This window comes from Taeniopygia guttata, chromosome 5, assembly GCF_048771995.1.
Source record: "Taeniopygia guttata chromosome 5, bTaeGut7.mat, whole genome shotgun sequence".
NCBI lineage: Eukaryota > Metazoa > Chordata > Aves > Passeriformes > Estrildidae > Taeniopygia > Taeniopygia guttata.
The window spans coordinates 38,077,946-38,094,062 of NC_133030.1; the positions used below are offsets into that span (position 1 = coordinate 38,077,946).

A 16,117-nucleotide genomic window follows, 5' to 3' on the forward strand; every position below is an offset into this window, starting at 1 on the left:
TTATAAAACCCATATACTTGCTTTTTGGCAGGAACCGTTTTCTGCAAATTCCAAAGTTTTAGAGTATGGTCCTCAGAGGCTGTAACCAGCACAGGCTCTACAGGATGAAAAGCTAATGCTCGCACTCCATCAAAATGACTGCGTAGCGTATACTTAGGGTTCCATGTCTTTCGGAAGGCATCTTTATTAGCTGGCAACTTAAAAAGAGAAAACGAAAAGAGTAATTTTATCTTGGATTTTAAATATGGATTTTATACATATCCCCTCATGTTTTTGGAAAACAGCCTATGCTTGATTCAGCTAATATATATTCAACCTTAAGTATGTATTTATCTATTGATTTATCTATATACATCTACAACCCTATCGGGCCAGCCAGCCAGCCAATTTTTCTGTTGTAACAGTTTCCTTTGACCCAGGCTGGAATGATATATAATGTCAAACACACAGAAAAGACTTAATTTTCAGAACAGATTTTAATCCTTTTGTGCAATGACACTAACTCTTCTTCCCTGCAGAAAGAGAAATGTCTTATTATTATATTATATATCATGATAATCTGCACCCAAGGAAGAGATTATAGCCATCAAAAGCCTATTTATCACTTAAACACAATAAAAATGAGATTGAAGTGCTTGGTGAGTGATCTTCCTCAGATGAGTAACTTGACTAAGGTTGACAAGAAACATACATAGTTCTTGAATACTTCTACAGGTGAAGTCATGTACATAGAAATAGCTAATCAAAATTTCAAGAGACGTTTGTCATGATTTTAAACATAACATTACACAAATATTTTTAAGTCTTTAATGAGTTTTAAACATATCTCTGAGACAATAACTTAGCTGCTTTGTGAAGCAATATATGCAAACTCTACATTTATACACTGTGAAAATCCAATTCATACTCTTAACCTGTAGACTGTTAGGCTAAAATACAATAATTCCAGCTGCATAATAGTATTTATACGTAACCCAGAAGAGTTACCAGAAAAATTCAAGCCCTTCTAGGGATTCCATGAGACTAATTTACAGCTTTGAATACAATTTATATTTATGCAGCAAGCAGACCCTTGAAACACTACATCCCATCCTAAACCTCCATTACAAAGAAATAACATATCTGGTTACTTATCTTATCCCTTAACGGTAGTTTAGAAAACTGACTTGAATTAGATGAACAAAATAAGCAAACTAAGAATAAATGGACACTAATTGTATCCTATGTTTTACACATATGGAAGCTAATTGTATCCTTCATCTTACACACTATCTATTTCAGCGTGTAATTGTTAAAGTATGTTTCTCCACTGTAGGCCAGAAGAGGTTGACATCTCAAACTAACTTCAGGAACAGTAACATGAAATTAAAATCTCCCATAGCTAATCAAATATTACTATCTTTCATCTGTCAGGACTGAAAATGACAGATACTCATATAATTCAGACAATAGTGTAGCATGTACTGTAATAACTGTTCTTGGACCAAGTCTATAATCTGGATTGAATTATCACTACTCACTCAAACCAAATTCAAATCCAACCAACAAAGCAAAGAGGTTCAGACAGTAAAATTTGCTGATCTCAGTTACAGATGTGCAGACATTTGCTTTTCCATTATATTACTGTAAATTTCTGTCCTAAGTGCAAACTTTACCTAATTCAAATCAAGTCACAGAAACTTGTTATACCAGACATATAACCTGAATTTTTAGGGTTTTTTAAAATACCAACTAAGAAATAAATATACATATATTATAACAATACATTTGTTTTTACAAAGCATTTTGTTTGCAATATTCCTACTTCAGAGTACACTGAATACTGCAATATTTTTACTGAGATTAAAGTTATTTAGCACTATACTGCATATTATATACAAGCTTCAAATAGCCATCCTTAATTTTAGCACATGATATATCCCAGATTATGTAGAAGACTCAATTTTTTGGGTGCAATGTGCATCCACACAATATCTACCAACATCTACAATATCTAGTTGTGATGAAAAGTCATTCAAGATAATCAGAACTGGATACAGTGATCCTTATTTTACAAAATATTAAAAGAGTTTATTCTATCTTGTTTTCTTAAAAAGATTGTTGTAAGGGTAATTTTGTTTTCAGCAGTACAGAGAAATCTGCTAAAATGCAAGGTATGGAATTTACACAAATTATGAAAAGTAAGGTACGTTTCCTATCTTAAGCATAGCTTTGAAGTTTTAATTTTAAAAACAGACTGGAACGTCATGGTTCTTTTAGAAGACACCACATACACCTTACTAGAAATCTACTTATATATAAACCTATTTTTAAAAATTCTTTTCCCTATCCATGTTTCTAATGGATCATTGTATTTTAACAGCAAGAGAAGAGCTGATACATATGGTCCTTCCAATCTCTAAGAAAAAAAGTAAACCAGTAATGTATTTCCAAAAAAGAAACAACCAAAAAACCCAACCCTGCCTCAGAAAACACAGTCAAGAACTTGGAAAAGGGATCTGATAATTACAAAGGATAAATGTGGGATTATTTCACAAAATAGGCCAGTAGAATAATGGAAAAGTAGTGAAATGGGACAGTATATATCAATCTTTGTGTGGATATTTATATACACACACACTGTCAAGATAATCAAAGTCACGAGAAGACAGACTAGTTCACTAGCTGGTCCTCCCTTTTTCCATGGACTTTAAAGGACTTTTCTAAAGACCAAGAAGGATCAAACACCCATTCATTCTGCCTCGTAAAGCACAGGCAAACTGGACTGCAACTACACCTGAGCTAAACAAACTAAAAAAAAACCAACTCTCTCCCACCAAAAAAAAAGTTACCGGGGAATGAAGATCCTCCTTGCCCCTGCAGTCAAGAGAATCCTAACACATTGTAAGGAGACATGCATTTCCCTATGTCAAACTAGTACTCCCCAACAGCAAACAAAAATTTTAGGGAACAATCATCAATAACTGCAGTCAGTGTCTTTTTATGTTTTAATGTTACTTTTTTTCTTGATAATGTTTTAACTTATTGGAGATTTCCAAGTTTACATGCTCTGATAAAGGAAAGCTTTCCATTTTTCAGTCAGTCGTACTGTAGAAAAACACCACTCTCTAGTGCTATGGAATCAAATAATATACAAATGGGGGCATTTGATTTGGCAACATTATTCTCTCAGCATGCAAACAACTACATGCACTGAGGTCAATATAAGTAACTAGATAACAAAAAAGACATGACTACCAGATGACTAGTCTTGGAGATGATCTGTGAATTTATTCAAACATACAGAAATCTTTTGAGTTATAGTTGAAATTCTTAGGATTCGTACTTAACCCCCATCCTGTATTCATATCTTCTCCTTTTCAAAATACAACACTCATCAAAGAGTGATGCATGAAAGCTAATGGAAGCCTGTTGTGGCTTTATTTATTAATGCACTCTAATGGCTCACAAAAGTTATTTGAAGAGCATGGATCTATTGGGAGCAAATGCATTAAGTGTTCTGGTTTGAGGTTTTTTCATTGTTCTTGCTTTACTTACACATAAACGTACATACTTATCACAACTCCTTGCCTGAAGATACATTGGAAAAGGAGGTGACTTCACCTAAGCTTACAAGGGCATTAGACTACGATGCCCTACAAGTACTGTATTACAGGTGCAAGATATGGTCTTACTGTGCTGCAAATCCATGGCTATGAGGGAACAACTTCAGCAATTAAAAACTATAATGGAATTTTTAACCTAAAGAAACATCGTGATGAAAAACAAACCTATTGCATCTGAATTTCAGTCTCTTCAAAATCATGACAGGACAGTGTCATCTTAAATATAAAAAAAAAATCGTTGCCATCTGAGTTATTTTATACCTGTTTTTCTCTGACACACAGAGTCAGAAGCCACTGTGCATTTTTCAGCTATGCTTTAGAAGGAAGAAAATATCCTATGAGTACCGGGAAAGGAAGACTGGACAAGAAGCAGGGAAACTGAGTGACAATCACAGTCAATCACAACTCATCTCCAGTGAATTGTCTAGTAAGAAAAACTCTATTTCTATCTTTTGTCTCCTGTATACACCAGATATTAGAGCCTGAGATAACCTCTTCCCACTCAGCTCTCAAACCAAGCTGAAATTAAAGAACCTCAGGGGTTTAAGGGTTTCAGTGAAAAAATTTTGAAAATTCAACTACATTGAAAAAGTAAGATCAACTTAATCTACAGGATGATTAACACCTTCTAACCTTTAACAAATGTGTGCTGCTACTACATATTTATTATTAGCTCAGGCAGCACTTCATATTTGTGTATTCATCAGCTATTGTCTGCTTTAAGTTTCCCAAGAGCAAAGGTAACCTCTATTCTACATCACTCTTCGCACCACAAAAACTCTTTTGTCAGGTTTGTCACAAGTAGCACAGATTCCTATGTAACACTTTTGTTAGCTGGCATCAGTTATAATAACTGCAATGCTTTTGGATCTTAGTCTTGGCTTGCCGCTAAATATACCTCCATGTAAGAATAAGCAAAATGGCTACACACTGTTTTATAAAGAATTTGTAGTTCACAAAAGACAGCAATACACTACAAAGTTGCAATCTGCAGTCAAGCCAATACAAGACTTTTTAAATACAATACTTCATGCAAAACTTACCTGAACACTTCCCTAACCAGCCATCCTATGTTACCAGCCAATGAAAAATTTGTTTAACACTACTGGTAGAAGCTTAATGAATATGGTCAAAGGAATGCCAGAAGACTCTGAATTATAATAAAAATACCTCCTAAAAGCTTACATCTGAAATATGTAATTACTATATATACAGTGTATGCTGTTAACCCTACTTACTCATCAAAAGGACAGCAAATAACTAAGTTAATATCAATATTTGTGTTTCATGCCATGCCTACTCAACACTTCATTTCAATGTGTAACTGTCATTTTGGTCATGTTAAGACATTAATATGTATTTTATGTCATAATACATTCCCCCTCCCAGTGACAAAACCTGTATTCAATTATTGATGTAGAAAAAAACCCAAGTCATCTCACTTAATTCTGGTAACCCAAATTACTTAGCTTATTTGCAAGGTGCTCTTCCATTCCAAGTAACAGCTTTTACTAAAGAAGTGCATCACTAATGTTCAGCGTTGAGGAGAGGGAACCCAACTACTATTGGTTAAACTGTATAAAGAATTTTAAAATAAAATTGCACTTACATCATAACTATAGTCTGCATCATTTGTTACTGTCAAGTCTGCAAGGTCTCCAAGGCCCAGTACACTTAACAACACATCATCAGAACCCATAATAAATGACTTGCCTCCTCCAGGTGGAAACGTTATTGGCTCAGCTACAAAGAACAAAACAGTTTCTTTAAGTCTCAATAGAGTAATTCAAACTGATAAAAAGCTGCATTATTCATCACTTAACAGCAAAGCAGAGCTTAAAATTGAACTTGTATGCACTACATACAGCCCCAACTAAAAAAAACAAAAATCAAGAGCATGAAGACACACACGCATGTGCAAACACACACACATTATATACACAACTCTTGTATCATGCTTCATCATTTGATTTCAACTTACTTTTACAGAGGTGTTGATACTGAAAAGTGACTTGAATAACACTACTTTACACTGCAATACCAAATGTACATCCCAGGTTTCCAAATTCTCAGCTGAGTTTTTCATTCAGTATACCATGCTTCCTGCCTTCTATCCACTTGCAAATGTGTGTTTGTTTTTTATACTAGTCAAATATTTCTACTTGTACGCTGAATATTTTTGAATCACTCAAGCAAAAGACTCCTGCAAAAAAATCTCTTCCGCTCTGAGTTTTCTCAGACAACTGAAAAAATGAAAACATCTATTATTTATTCATTTCCTCTCTTAGTTTCTCAGCATAACTTTTGATTCTAATTTTAAAGTACACTCAACTGATATTCATTTGTCTAGCTATGCCTTCCTCAAATTAAAATTTAACATTTCTGTTAATTATCATTTAGAATGAATAAAAGTTATATATAGCTATTCACTATAAATTCACATCTGAATAATAAAGTTTAAAATATTCACCCATATTTTTTACCCTCTTCAATGATTCTGTAAATCTCCCTCAACCCACAAATACCTACTTAGCAACAAGGAATAGGAATGAAGGCTTAAACATTGCAATGCTTCAGCACATTTTAGAAGCCAATTTTACTTCCCAGTTTTCTGGGAAATAGTTTTCTCAGAAATAGCAACACTTGTTAAGTAGTGTATGTAAAATTAAGGTCTGTGTGAACTTTAGCTAAGTATAAGCATCTGCAAAATATGTTAAATTATACTTGACATCCTGAAAAATTAAACTTGCTTGACTTTTGAATTTTACTGATCTGGCAGAGAGAGTTATGGACTCACTTCGATGCCACTCCTTTTTTCTTATCCTCCTAGAAAACCCTTCAATCTCAGAGTAAAGAGTTTCCAGTTTCCTGGGTGTTTTGTCTTCTAGAAGTAGTTCCAAGAGGACTAATAATTAACACATACCTGTTTAAAACACATATCTCCATTATTCTGTATGGCCACTATCTGAACAGTAACCTAGCTCTGATCCACTCCCACGGAACAAAAGTAACTGAAACCAGGTGTAAAGTTATAAATGTCTGGCACCAGTGCTAGGGCTAGGCAAAAAGGAGCCAGTCTAGCTTGATCAAAATACATCACTTCTCAAGTATAAAACAGGCTTTAATGCTTCAGAACTATTGCACTATTAAGAAATGTAACCTCATTAGCATAGTCAATACAACCGTTTCTGAGAATCTAAGAACATAATCTAAGAATACACACTGTTGCTCCTACAATTGCATTAGAAGAGCAAACAATATTCTAATTATGCACAATCACCTTTTGTAAAAATATTCACAGTCTATACAAGTTTTACTCATAAGAATGCTACAAAAAAGCATATGCCTACAAAAAAACATAAAAAAAGACATATGCCTACAAAACACATATTTACTTTCCTGTTATCCCTATTTGATCTTTAGGACAGGCCCACAAGGTTTAGGTAGGCCCCATAACTTATCATACTAGTTCTTTGTGAAACTAATGTCACCTGACCTTAACAGATAAACTTTCCTATGCTTTATAATAAAAATTAAGGACCACCACATCTAGAACCTATACTAAAAATTCATCAAGTTTTGTTTGCATGAGTAACTATCTCTTTGTTTAAAGCTTCAAAATTAATGCTACTCAAAATTCAGAAGAGTACTTCTCAATACTAAAGTTGCCCGTATGTATGTCCAGTGTGCTCTATAATTTGTTTGTGAATTTCATATTTTAAAGTGATGCATATTTGTGAAGTTTAAAAAATGACTGCAAACTGCTTTTGTAAAAAAAGAAAAGACAGAATAGCAACACAATGAAAAATGCATGATGTTACAGCTACTAAAAATAAAGACCTACATCTTCAGATACCAAAACAATGCACCAATAGATATATGCAAATGATAGTTAAATAAATTACTTTTTAATGCTTTCCATCTAGGAAAAAAATACAAATATTTTTTCTAACACACAATACAATACTATTCTCATAGTATAATATAAATGCTTAACTGAGTTTGCAATCAATAAATATAAAGTTAAAATGTGATAGTACAAGTTCTTTTGTAGGTGAAATTAGGTGAAGTAAACATTTAAATATAAAATCATATAATGAAATATTTGCTTAGCCAATCGTAACCAGCACTTCTTACCTTCAAGTTCTTGACATGATACATAATTAAGTCAAAATCATGAAATAATACTTGTACAAAGTGAAACTGCTTTAATCTCTGATCAGATATGTATGCTCATATAGGCTGTTATTGTCTACTGTACAACAGGGACATCTTAACCTTGTTTCCCACAAAGTTAATATGTGGTACGTGAAAAGCAGCTGTTCATATCAAAGCAATTAGCTGTTACTGCTTTTTTTCTGTCAATCTGTAGATTGACACCCCTGCAATCTATAGATATTAAAACTGAAAAACAACCAGTGAAGAAAGTAATTCTCTCTACACTGGATGGAGAATCATGTAGACACCATTTCTGAAAGTAGCAGCATATTTTGAAATGGAAACACCAGTTTCTCATAGCCAAAATTATCAAGTGTGATTATGGTACAACATCATATTTAACCAGGGAGTTCAGAGTGAAAAACAAACAAACAAAAAACAACAACAAAAAATCCAAACTGACAAAAAACCCTCACACCTTTCGAGGATGAAAGAGATACTCTAAACCAGTTAGAGCCAGTTCCTCCCTGAACCCCCTTCAAGAAAAAATTATCAACCACTATGTCAGAACTGCAATATTTTGAAGTGTGGCATAAAACTTCCACACAGTCACAAGAAAATTATGGTTTGATAAAATTCCTCAGCATAGGCTGGTGTATCCCAGGAAGAAAGCCTAAAGTTATCTGCAAAATCTTAGCTTTTAGAACACAGCTAAATAAATAATTGAGTAAAACCTGTATTTGTACTGCATGGTGCAAAATCTGTAATTTATGGTAATGAAGTATTTGGCCTTGTCACACACCTAGAAGGAATTCAAATGCAACATTGCCTGTTTATTTGCACCTTTGCACCATACGGTACAGACAAAAACTCAAAAAGCCAACATAGCATTCAGGATAGAAATAAAAGAACTTACACTCTAATATTCAAATTTAAAACTATGCAGAAACCAAAATGAGCAGCTAAGATGACAGAGATATTATTACTCTTAATAAAGAGCAAGCTACACTGACAAGTTAAAACACGTGGACATGTTAAACACCATGAAAAATAAAAATATGAAAGTTTATTTTAACAATGTGAACATTCTTTACTTGAAGGCTAACACAGTGTTTGTGTTACAAGAACCAGGCAATAAAAGCTAGTCCCTATCAAATTCAAACCTAGCATGTATTTCCTCAAAAATATTTTGTTCAGTATTATTTTAGATGTAAGGCTTTTACCTGAGACAACACCTCTGTCTGTAACAAGGTTTGTGACTGTGTTCCTTTGCACAACATGTATGGCCTAAGAAAAACAGCCTAAGACAGACCTAGAAAATTGTAACTGTAGGGTCACATGGCCTTAATACCTAAACATGGCTAAAAGGCAACCTTAAGCATGTAAGTACTAACCTAAAAACAACCTAAATATACATCTACAAGTTTTAGCAAGTGGATTTTCATCTGTAGATTTTTCAATTGCACTCCACAGGTAAATTTGATACTGCTTCATCTTGAAGATGGAAATAAAAACAAAGATGAAAAGGAAGGCAGTAAATAAGACGACTGTTGTAAAATGACAGTTTGGGAGAGCAACAAAAAGTCTCCTTGAAATGTGGTTTGGGATTGTTTTCTGCTTGTCTGTTGACAGGTATTTGTGAGGCCAAGGGTGAAAAAGAACAGGAGAACAAACCTATTCCTGGAATCACTAGTAAAGCAAATTCTATTTCTGCTATAGCTGATACCATGCTGGGGCTTATGGGTCACAGATCATCCTAAAAGAGCCAAATCTGAGTACACTGAAGTATTTTGAATTAATATGTTCTAAGCAGAGGACAATTTACATAATGGTATTCTAATTTCAAAGCTAGTAACAGGAAAATCATTCCTTTAAAACAAAAAACTTAAAAGCCAAATAGAAGATTTTTTACTTTATATATAATAGCTTGCCACTAATTTTCATTGCCAAAGATAATCCCGAAACTTAAATAAACAGTGTCTTTGTAAATTTGTATATGTACACCAAGGGAATTTTATAAAAGAGAACATTAAATTTGAGGAAAAGAGACTAATTAGTCCCATAACTGAAATCACCACTTTTCATTTTAAAATCCAAACTGTTCATCAAATGTTAATACTCACCTTTTTTCCTCTCAATAAATAACAACCAATTTGTGAAAGCTTTGCTAATTGAGGGGGTGTCTCCAAACAGGGATTTAATAGTGAATAGTGTCAGAACACACTGCTGTACATGAAGTTATTTTAAAAAATGTATGAAATAATGGTGAGTTATTAAAAGCCACAGAAACTCAAGCCATATTCTCATAAAACCATTTAGGAAGAATTGCAAGTAAAATAATAATGTGGCAATCTGCAACTGCATTCAGCTTTACAGAGGGGATAATAAATGTGTGCTTTCTAAAAGAAACCTCCTGAAATATAGTAAGTAGCTGAATTTTTTGTACCTTCCTCTGCTCTTGCACCTTCATGATCAGTCATTCTAGAAGAGGGTGACCTAGATTGATTAATGATTCCTGAAGGGATGTGGGGTATCTCATCATCGCCCAGATCAGCTATCATGTCGTGAAGTTTTGTCCTGTTGACTCCTGTAAATTAATGTCAGCAGCAAAAATTCATTTGATTGCTACCGCTTGACTTGACTGAAGTCTAAAAATCCATTAAATAAGAATAATTACTGATGGGACCTCCTTCAAATAAATAGTGCTTTGCTTTTGTTTAGTAATATTTTGGAAACCAAAAGTAGGAATTAATACACCAAATCTGAAAACTACATGCAAACAAATTTAATTAATTAAATCAAAGAATAACTCCTTTGTGTTCTGCAGATCTATTCTACAATTTCCTGTAGGAAAGAGAAAATACAGCCCTACTGGAAAGTCAAGCCAAATAGTAAAAGAACATTCACTATTAAACAAAAAACGTATGAATTAAACATTTTCTAATAATATTACACAATTTTAACTATACTGAACAATTTAACATTAAAAAACAGAGTGTTAACTAAAAATAAGTTTAAAAATTAGAACAAAAGTACAGACAACTCATAATGGGGGTGCAACGAACAATTAACTTTCCCTGCTTTGAATGGTATATGAAGTGTTTGTTAAACACAGCAGTAAGAATGCTTCCACCACTGTATGAAACTGTAGATGTATATTAGATTAAAATTATTATAGAAGTAAGCTTCTAGAAACAAAGCATTCTGAATTATATGTACATTTAATTAGTATGTAGACATCAGCAAACAAAAAAGTATAATTTAAAATATCTTTGAATTACTAAATCCACTCCTGCTTTCACCTTCATAGTTTCTACACCCAAAAGTCAAGCTTCAATTATAAAGTGTATTTCAGTGAGAGAACCTCTTTAAAGAAAACAATCCATAATGATGAAGACATAACCAAATTTCAGCCAGTAAAACAGCCCTTCCTGGGACTGCAAGCAGGGTTTAGTAAAGGAAGCACTAGTGAGTAAGTTCTTATATTAGGTGACATCTCACATTTATTAAAGAGGAAACTGAAACTAAACCAAAGCCTTTATTGCCAAAAAAGTAAAATGTAAATACTATGATTACAAATGACTTCTCAAACTCAGAACCATTTTTCAAACAGTTGAACGCTAAAATACACTTTCATAAAGTATCTGATCATTTTAGATCTTACTGGTTCAAATCAATGTGTTCAAAAATAAGTGTCTATGAATAACAGAATTCTCTGAAGATAATGGAGAATTCCCTGCAGAGAGGGATGACAACACAAAGTATTTCTTGAAGAAGAATTACAGGAAGTATACCCCACATACCGCTAAAAGGATGCTATATATAACTATTCTCATTAATATTTGCAAAACATTCTCATCTTGCCAAGTAATAAAACTCCCTATATTTATGTTTTTATTGCTTTCGGTATTTTTTTCTTTCCTTCACAGAATACTTAGTATTTTAGCTAAATATACAAAGACTGCTACCCAGAAGCAATGTGAGAATAAAACTGGCTTCCAAAAGCTTTCCTCACTAAAGAGATGACTTGAGCAGTTAAGTTTCATTTCACTCTCCTGTAGAAGAACGTCTAGAAACCTGTGATCCCAGCTGATGAAGTGAATGTAAAATAATAATGAGAAATCACTTTTGAACCAACACACTTTTTTCCTAACACGTACTATACTGAAAGGATTTAATTTCTGAAGTATAGTACTTAATATTGCAGCCAGCAGGTGAGACGTCACATAAGAAAAGTCACTCTTAAAATGGGCAGATCCCTACACCATACAGACTATAAAGCTTGTCTTTGTCTTTATTACAGTTGGCCATCAGCCAGGCACCTACGGTGACCAGGAGCAGATTTATTCTTGAAGACATTATAGAGCAATCAATGAAGTGACAGGATAAAAGTAATGACTGGGACCCTAAACTTTACTTTAACAAACCCTTTGCTTTCCACAAGAAAACACCATTTGTGTTCTCCACGTTGATATGCATGAACTGTTCAACACATTGATGCAAAATGCCATAAATGGCTTATAAACTCTTACTCTATCTGAACTGAAAGCACCTTCTCAAGGTACTTTGATGCCAAACATGAGCATGAGAAGTTTGTCTTGAAGCATACTCAGATGAAACTAGAAGTAGCCCCTCTGCTCTGCTACCTTTAAGCAGCCATTCATTTAGTTTATCACTAATTAGGAGACTGATAGCCTTTTAGTGTTTATCAGTATGTTTGGGCACTTCTTGTCCTTCAGGCATAACCTCAGAACAGGCCTCAATCATCATACAATACAGAGAGAAGTTTACAAAGGAGCAGCTGCTGTTCCAAACAAGTTCTGTGCATTTCATGCTGAAAAATATGTCAATATTCAAGACTGTGCCACCACTACAGAAGGCTGCAAAAGTTTCTGCTTTCAAGTAAGTGCAAGTGTACCCTCATATAACTGTTCAAGTATTGTAAATGTTACAAGGAGATTTTGAAAGAAAAGAATGTGCCATAAGCAACTATGTTCAAGGCACAAAACGGGATGACCTTTTTACCCTCAACAAAAAAATTTTGATAAACCTGGTATGAACAGAAGCAAAAGTTACAGTACCATCTCAGTGTATTGTCCTTCAGAGATCAATAGTGAAATAGATAACTGAATATTCAGTGATGAGAAGTTTTAGTCTGAGAAGCTTAAGCAGAGTTCTATTAGGTCCAAGATGTATTAGCCCAAAGTCTGAATGTAACACAGAGATACTTGTATGTCAAGAACATGTGATGGGAATGAAGAAGTTAAAAATCAGATCTCTTTTCAGTCCTATCAATTATTATACTATTTCCAGAAATCAAGGGTAGGAAAGTGAATGGAACAAATACTGTTTTGTAAGTACAGAACAATTAAACTGAGGGAAAAGAGCAAGAAATTAAAAAAATACAAAAAGAAAAGGAAAAACAGTAAAAGTACCTTAATTTCAACAGTGATATAGACATATATATGTACAAGATGTGAAAACTTTCAAACTGAGAATACATTATGCTGATCTGATAGAATGAAATGAGCTACATAACAGCTCCACTTGTGCAAAGGTGACAGGCTGTATCTGAAAAACAGCCATCCCCTAACTTACCTGCCAAAATTGATCTTAGCAAATTCGGGCAAGAAAGAGGCCTTAAATTCAGTATATTACTGAAAAGAGAAGCCTGCTTTTGTAGAAATCAAACCTAACTCCTTATCTATGTATCACAGTAAGTCCTGGATAAGTGTGGTTTGTTTCTCTGCTTCTGGCGTTTTTTAACACAAGAACTCTTCAATAAACAGATTTTGCATTATTTTACAGCTGACATTAGAGAGAAAATTGAAGTTGTGAGGGGGTGAATTTTTGTTATTGTTTTGGTGGGGTATTTTTGAAGATCCTTTCATAAAGAGGTAGTAGTTCAGCATAACACGGTGGCTACCTGGACAGACACCCTCTTTTTCCCCAGCCAACAAGAATATTACTTCACGAAAATGTATGCACTGACAGAAGATGACCTTAAGATACCCACCCAAAAGGAAACAGGGATACTCACTAGAGAAGCATCCTTATAGTATCAGATCTACTTCTGTTCACTTATTTATGTGTACATGTAGAATGAAAGTTTCAATACCTGAGGCCAGGGCTGTGTCTGCCTGGTTATGTTACAGTGCAAATACAGATTATGACAGTTTCAGATGCATATCCAACAAAAGAACCCATCAGAATGTCGGTCTTATTATGCTGTCTTCAAAGTATTGCGAAAGTTGACATTTAATGCACATTTGTTTGATGTTTATGATGATAAATACTACCATACAGATAAGCTCTGATGGTACTCAAAACAAATTCTGAAATCAAAACAACAAAGAGATATGTATTCAGGATGAAGACCCCAAATGATCAGACATGAGTGGCACGAATAAAAAGGCCCTTCAACATTATTTTCAGTTTCAGAATGTTAAAAAGCTGAGCAAAAAAAGTCTACAAAATCATATTTAAATGAATTTGCCCAACCTTGAATGCATACTTTTACTCTGTGTATGGAGTTGTCTCATCCAATTAGCTCAGTGATGTAGAGGCTAATTTTTTTTCAGAAACTATCATGACTATGACAAGCAAAGAATCTCACAAACCATCTTGTAAGACTATATGTGTTCAGGGTTTCCCAAAGGAGAATTCAAACTCAAAATGCTAAGCAATGATTATTGTTTATGTGTGACTTATGTCACTTCTCAGCACCGTCACACGCAGTTGTCTCCTAAATACTGCCTTCTGTGAACTAAAGATTTCAAAATTCCTTTAGATGAAGAAATCTTTGTTACTTTGCAGACACTGTAGTTCAAACTGTCTAAAATGTAAAGAATTTAGTAAGAAAATTTCAAGTAAAATAAGTCCCTTTTGGTATTAAAAATAAATTTCTAATCCTACCAAATATGTAATGCAAATTTGATATAATTTTAATACTGATTTACATGTTAAATGCTGATACACATTGGCATGCAGATGATTACTGTAGACTCTCATTAAAGCAAAGACTAAAAATCTTTGCTTTGTCAAAGCTTTTATGTTTATGTGTGTGTACAAGTCATGCAAAAATGCTGAAAAAAACAACCAACATGAACTAACTGACCAGTAACTGTTAAATTCAAATCTTAATAATTACAGAAGTCATCAGGAAGTGTTACATTTTAATTATCATGTAATTTAGTTAGTATATACCCATACAATTTTTCAAATTGAGGAAAAATATTTTTTACTAGTTATCTCCAGAAATTGCTAAAAATTACTTCCAAATAAAAGCATAGCAACCATGGGAGCTTCTCTAAAGCAACACGGAATGCCATCCAGAAGGACCTGGACAAGCTCCAGGAGTGTGCCCATGGGAATCTCCTGAAGTTTAACAAGACTGAGTGCTGGTGCTACACCTGGGTCAGGACAACCCCCAGTACCAGCACAGTCTGGGGATGGACAGACCAGAGCAGCCCTGCCCAGAAGGACTTGGGGTGCTGTGGGTAGAGGCTGGACATGAGCCAGCCATGGGCACTCCCAGCCCAGAGAGCCAAACGTGTCCTGGGCTGCATCCAAAGCAGCATGGGCAGCAGGGCCAGGGAGGGGATTCTGCCCCTCTGCTCTGCTCTGCTGAGAGCCACCTGCAGGGCTGCATCAGCTCTGGGGGACCAGCACAGGAAGGACATGGAGCTGTGAGTCCGGACATATGGAATGTATTTAAACTAAAAGGGTAGGTTTAGACTGGATATTAGGAAGAAATTCTTTACTATAAGAGTAATGAATTAATGGAACAGGTGTCCAGAGAAGCTGTGGGTGCTCCATCCCTCAAGTGTGCAAGGACAGCTTGGATGGGGAGGGGGGAGGGGGGGGGGGCCCTGAGCAACCTGGTCTGGTGGTTATCCCCACCCATGGCAGTGGGGTTGGAACTAGATGATCTTCAATGTCCCTCCAAAGCCAAACCATTCTGTGATGACAGATTTAATACTACTTTATGCACTAAAAACTTTATAGTTATAATTGATAACATAATTTCCAAAAGCATTTTTATCACGTAGTTCAACCCTGAATTTTTGTTTAAACTACATAGTTAAAATAGGTCAATTGATGAGAAGACTCAGGGAATAAAGGGATATCAAATAAAATCTTGGTAAATGTACAGAAAAGTGAAGGGCATTATAAAATGAAGATTATCTCCTAAATAAAGCCACCAAAAGGTTTTACAGGCATTTCCTAATTCTCTATGCCTGGGGCTGTAAAACTAATTACAAGCCCATAAATAGCAACTGATTCAAGCTCATATTAAAATAAAGCAGAAAAACCAAAAAGTAAATAAAAAACCCCACCCCAACATCCCCAAA

At 34.5% G+C, this 16,117-nt stretch overlaps 1 protein-coding gene across 6 annotated transcripts in view; it reads right to left on the minus strand.

Moving 5' to 3' along the window:
* STRN3 (striatin 3) overlaps window positions 1-16,117 on the minus strand; it is a 59,212-nt gene that overhangs the window by 9,369 nt on the left and 33,726 nt on the right. For 4 of the 6 annotated variants that reach the window (XM_030274605.4, XM_030274606.4, XM_030274604.4 and 1 more), the window contains 3 exons: window positions 10,210-10,350; window positions 5,215-5,348; window positions 22-197 (listed from right to left, as the gene is read on the minus strand). In XM_030274605.4, coding sequence (XP_030130465.3) covers window positions 22-197; window positions 5,215-5,348; window positions 10,210-10,350 — 451 coding nt within the window. The remainder of the gene's footprint in view (window positions 1-21; window positions 198-5,214; window positions 5,349-10,209; window positions 10,351-16,117) is intronic. The other 2 variants (XM_030274608.4, XM_030274607.4) reach the window with 1 other exon arrangement.